General features: G+C 44.6%; 1 protein-coding gene across 1 annotated transcript in view; it reads left to right on the top strand.

Annotated features, from left to right (window-relative positions):
• The window catches only part of LOC139264081 (ran-binding protein 9-like), a 192,622-nt gene extending 186,903 nt beyond the window's left edge, over nucleotides 1-5,719 (top strand). The window contains exon 18 of the mRNA XM_070880174.1: nucleotides 5,589-5,719. Coding sequence (XP_070736275.1) covers nucleotides 5,589-5,719 — 131 coding nt within the window. The remainder of the gene's footprint in view (nucleotides 1-5,588) is intronic.
• Nucleotides 5,720-6,060: the final 341 nt, after the last annotated feature.

Here is a 6,060-nt window from a genome sequence, read left to right on the forward strand (position 1 = left end):
CGCCCTCTCTCGTCGCTCGCATATCGCTCTGCGCTCTCTCTCTCTCTCTCTCTCTCTGGGCCGCTCTCTCTCTCTCTCTCTGGGTCTCTCTCTCTCTCTCTCTCTCTCTGGGCCGCTCTCTCTCTCTCTCTCTGGGTCTCTCTCTCTCTCTCTCTCTCTCTCTCTCTCTCTCTCTCTCTCTCTCTCTCTCTCTCTCTCCTCTCTCTCTCTGGGCCGCTCTCTCTCTCTCTGGCTCTCTCTCTCTCTCTCTCTCTCTGGGTCTCTCTCTCTCTCTCTCTCTCTGGGCCGCTCTCTCTCTCTCTCTCTCTCTCGCTCTCTCTGGGCCTCTCTCTCTCTCTCTCTCTCTCTCTCTCTCTCTCTCTCTCTCTCTCTCTCTCTCTCTCTCTCCCCGGCCCCTCTCTCGTCGCTCGCTCGCTCTGCGCTCTCTCTCTCTCTCTCCCTCTCTCTCTGGGCCTCTCTCTCTCTCTCTCTCTCTCTCTCTCTCTCTCTCTCTCTCTCTCTCTCTCTCTTTCTCTCTCTCTCTCTGGGGCCCCCCTCTCTCTCTCTGGGGCCCCCCTCTCTCTCCCCGGGCCCCCCTCTCGTCGCTCGCTCGCTCTGCGCTCTCTCTCTCTCTCTCTCTCTCTCTCTCTCTGGGCCGCTCTCTCTCTCTCTCTCTCTGGGTCTCTCTCTCTCTTTCTCTCTCTCTCTTTCTCTCTCTCTCTCTCTCTGGGTCTCTCTCTCTCTCTCTCTCTCTCTCTCTCTCTCTCTCTCTCTCTCTCTCTCTCTCTGGGCCGCTCTCTCTCTCTCTCTGCGCTCTCTCTCTCTCTCTGGGTCGCTCGCTCTGCGCAATAACCCGAGTGCTTCACATAATTTAAACCTATAACCCTTCAGAGCACACCATTCATCATTAAAAGCACAAGTCCACTGAAGGTCTGAAGTCTGCCATCATTCCAGCGCAACTTTTATTTTCAATTAAAAAAAATAGTGAATGTCAAATATATTTCAAACAACAAAAAGATACAAGATTTCTGTAACTCTGACTGACTGAAAAGTCATTTATTTTCACCACTCTGCCATTTTTAATTTACTGTTGTCCTATTGTAACATCTGAGGGCCTGGGATCCACGATGTGGATTAGTGGTTTATATGACTCCGCTCTGTGGGAGTCTGAGGTAACCTTCCTCTCCGGTGCTGGTAAATCCTGTGATGGATCTGCGACAGACTGCTTACCCTGGGCTTGGAATCTCCACACCCTCAGCCTGCTGACTTTCTTCCACCTGTGAAGGCATTGGAGGGGAGGGAACTGAACAGAGAACCCTCTGATGCTGCTGTCCTGAGGGGAGGCAGAATCCTCAGAGCTGACTCCTGCTCTCCCACCAGTCTTGGGATCGAATATTAATTGTCAAAATCTGCAGGAGAACAGGCCTTACGGAATTACCATTATGCGTTAATCCTTGTGAGAATATCCCGAATATCCTGCAGCCCCCCCCCCCCCAAAATGGTGCTTGGGCAATCTCATTTTCCGGTAGATATTGCTATCTCTCGTCAGTTAATTTCTGAGGCCTTCCAGGTGCTGTGAGCCAATTGCTGGCAGGATTGCAACTTTGCCCTGCCTTGCAATATTCAAATAAGTTGACCCCACAATTTCTGAAAGGCCTGCATCTGGTGAGTTTTGGAAGTCCCACCTTATGTCCAGCTGCAGGTTATGGGACTCCAAATTAACGGACCAGTGTCTCTAAGCTACTGTGCCATTCAGTGCCTTACTTGTGCTTTCTTTAACAAACTGAATCATGTATTTGTCCACTTGGCTTCCACATTAACCATGGTGTCAGATCCAAGCATTCAGAACTAAAGACTTTTTTTTGCAACTCTTAAAGGTATGAGTACCACGGCATTACGTTTAAGATGTACAGAGGCTGTGCCTTTTTACTGGTGCATCTCTCAAATCATTTGATATTGTCTGATTTATAAGTTGTAATTTTGTACATCTTTAGGTAATTGAATAACTTTCTCTTAAAAGCCTTTCTGTGATAATTTCTATTTTTTTCCGCCATTTACATGATATTAAATCTTCTTTGTACCATTCAGGATGCATTTAGTCTACTTGCCTATTCCGATCCATGGAACAGTCCAGTAGGATATCAGCTTGATATAGTGCAAAGAGAACCTGTGTGCTCTGCATTGAATAGTGCTATATTAGGTGAGTACAAGTGGTATATTTACACGTTAATTTTTTTAAGTAGGTGGTCATCATGACTACTAGATCTAAAAATGTATTTTTATAACGAGATATTAACCCTTTTTGTTGCCCATAAAGCGTGATGAAATGGGAGAATGCTGTTTGATCATTAAGCCTACAGACCATTATTGAGTTAACTGTAGATCGACATTACCCTCTGAAAGTTAATTGGGTGGTAAAATCCTGCACCAGTACTGTGATCCTCAAAAGTTAGTGAATGAAATATCAATCCTAGACTTCAATAGCTAACCCAGCCTACTGCCTAACACAGCAACATTTGATCATCTCCATAGGCTCCAATCCCAGTACTCTCTTTCCCCCCCCCCCCCCCCCCCCCATTCCTGTTTGGTCCACATAGACCAGGTATGCTTTATATGGGAACACCATTCGGGACACACCAGGTGAACTCTGTGATGCCCTATCAACGCGAGTGACCCTGGTGCCCTGCTGCACCAGCGTTAGCCGTTAGCTTCCCCACCTTGATTTTTCTTTCCTTCATCTATGCAGTGTCAAGGTTGAGAAAAGATCATTTGGCCGATCGAAGCCCATCTGTCTAGTTCCCATTATAGCATGCAACTCATGAACAACCATAATATTTGTGTTCTACTACTCTCCCAGCACGTTATTCCAAATAGGTTTTTCACTCAGCAATGGAGTTCTTCTTACTATTTGTGATTTTAAATTTGTCCTCGAGTCTGTCTTTTTGGACTAAATCTGAAGTAATACCTTTTCTATCCCCTCCCCCTTCAGCTGCTGTACTTCCAGATTGTACAGCTAGAACTTGTGGCAACAAATTTTAGGAAGTTGAGCAAAATATTAAACGCTCATCCCCAATCCACAGTGTGCAGGAACTGCCTGAATTCTTCGGCATCTCTCGCCATGCACCCCACCCGTCATGATAAAAAAGGCGGAGATTAACACTAAGGGAAAGGAGGAGATGGAAGAGGAGAAACTTTGTCCAGATAACATGAACAGAAAATATATTGTATCCCCACCGTACCCACAGCATCTATTATATGCACACAACCGCCGTCCCTCACCCATATCCATATGAGAAGGCTGGAAGGATTCAGAAACCACCTACAGTAGCATTAAAAAGAAAGAGGGAAGCACATCCCCTAGCCATCTGGGACAACTGACAGCTGCTTGTAGTATTTGCCATGGATGAATTACAAGCTTCGCACAAGTTGAGCATGGGAATGAGACTTGGTCTACCAAATATTAAAGGAGGAATGGAGAGAGCTATGGAAACTGATGTTGCAATCACTGCCTGCAGTAAATTGTGTGACGGCCAACTGCACCCCTCCTTGCTGGATGAGTTCTGGTTAGAACACTGTTGAACCTGTTCTGGTCTTGTCCCAAGATCCAGCTGTTACTGGCATGTCTGGGAAAGCTATAAAAGTTTGACTGATCTTGCAAATATTGCAGGTCAGGTCCTATGACTACTAAGTCTACTCTCAATCATCAGCAATGTTGTGGAAGGTGACGTCGACTGTGCTATCAAATGGCACTTACTCACCAATAACCTGCTCACCGATGCTCAGTTTGGGTTCCACCAGGTCCACTCGGCTCCAGACCTCATTGCAGCCTTGGTCCAAACATGGACAAAAGAGCTGAATTCCAGAGGTGAGGTGAGAGTGACTGCCCTTGACATCAAGGCAGCATTTGACCAAGCGTGGCATCAGGGAGCCCTAGTCAAATTGAAGTCAATGGGAATCAAGGGCAATTAGGGATGGGCAATAAATGCTGGCCTTCTCAGTGACGCCCACATCCTATGAACAACAACAAAAAAAATTGCCTAAAGATTGAATAGGCTGGGGTTGTTTTCTTTGGAACATAAGAGGCTGAAGGGAGAATTAATTGAGACGTATAAAATTATGAGGGGCCTAGATAAAGTGGATAAGAAGGACTTATTTCCCTTAGCACCGAGATCAATAATCAGGGGGCAGAGATTTAAAGTAATTTGTTGAAGGATTAGAGGGGTCCTCGAGTCTCATCAGAGAGCATGCGGAAATCAAGCACAGGCAGCGGAAAGAGCGTATGGCAAACCTGTCCCACCTACTCTTTCCCTCAATGACTATCTGTCCCACCTGTGACAGAGACTGTGGTTCTCATATTGGACTGTTCAGCCACCTAAGAACTCATTTTAAGAGTGGAAGCAAGTCTTCCTCGATTCCGAGGGACTGCCTATGATGATGAGAGGGGAGTTGAGGAGAATATTTTTCACCCAGAGGGGATCTGGAACTCACTGCTTGTAAGGGTGGTAGAGACAGGAACCCTCATAGCATTTAAAAAGTACTTGGATATGCACTTGAAGTGCCGTAACCTACAGGGCTATGGACCAAAAGCTGGAAAGTGGGATTAAGCTGGATAGCTTTATTTCGGCTGGTAGACACGAAGGGTCGAATGGCCTCCTGTGCAGTAAATTTCTGATTCTATGAATTCAACTGTTGGTTGCAAAAAGGTGCCATCCTCCCTCTGACACACAGAAAATCCCCAGCAGATATTAGCAGATCAACATCGAACCTGTGCAGGCCTGTGACTGAAGCTCCACAAATCATAACTTTTTGTGATTGCTATTCTATATTAGCTAGATCCTTTATGACCCAGCCAAACCTCTTGTCAAATTGACCTGTCCCTTTAAAAGAAAATTTATCCTAAAGAATTTATAATTGCGCCAAATTCCCAGTTTTAAGTTTCTTGCACTGAATTCTCCCTTAAGTAATGTGCAGTAGTAATGTTATACAGTGGCTCCGATTATCCGAATGACATTTAAAAATTGTAAGGGGGAAGATTTGTGTAAACATAGCTTTTATTTCTTCTATAAATACATGTTGTACGAGAGCAATGCTCTCCTTTGCAATATAATCCATTAAATTTATCAATATTTAACTAGTTTTTCAGAAAAATTTAATCAGTTTTGCACATCTGTGTCTAAGTGTCAACTTTGACTTATTTGGAAGCACTCTTGCCTTGGAATCAGAACATTCAAGCCCTACTGGATTTGAGCCCTAATCTAGATTGACACTTTAGTGTAGTTTTCAGAAGAGATGTTGCACAAGAACTCAATGGCATTATTTGAAGAAAAGCAGGGAGTTCTGGCTAATGTTCTTCCTTTGCCAAAAGAACATTAAGTGGTCGTTTACCTCCATTGCCGTTTGTGGGATGTTGGCTTCGTCTAAATAGACGGCGCATAGTGCTTGTTTGCAGCTATTTGTTATTTGGAGTGTACACAGTGGGATCTCTGTCAGTATGCATCATATAGCTGTTACACTGAATGTTGTATAATCCCTAAATTGACAATTGTTTGTACTTTCCATTTACATTGCAGTTGCAGCCACATTTACTTATGTTGTTTTTCCTATTTCAGAATCTCACAATCTGCCAAAGCAGCCCCCGCTGGCTCTCGCCATTGGACAGGCTTCAAAGTGTCTGGAGTTGATGGCCCGATTGGGAATCGGCTCATGTGCGTTTGCCACAGTGGAAGAATATTTGCACTAGCTATGCATTTGTACAGCTCATCCCAGAGCTACCTTAACATTAGTGACCATAATTCAGCACCAGGTCTGCTGAAGGGAAACTGACTTTTAATTTCCAATGATCTTTTGGGGACAGATCCTAAATGTCACTCTACTTCTGCTTCCTAGTTTACAGCATGGTCCAGCTGTTTTCTAACTTATATGCACAGTTCATTGACATGTTTTGCATTTTTTTTTATAGCAATGTCTGGAGGAGTTGTAACATTGTAGTATGTATATCTGTTTCAGTGGAACATACTGTGCTTCCTTTTTAATTCCTCAAACATGTCAAAGGTTTTCATCTGAAGTGGGCTGATTGAGGCT

Source organism: Pristiophorus japonicus, chromosome 5 (genome assembly GCF_044704955.1).
Source record: "Pristiophorus japonicus isolate sPriJap1 chromosome 5, sPriJap1.hap1, whole genome shotgun sequence".
Lineage (NCBI taxonomy): Eukaryota > Metazoa > Chordata > Chondrichthyes > Pristiophoridae > Pristiophorus > Pristiophorus japonicus.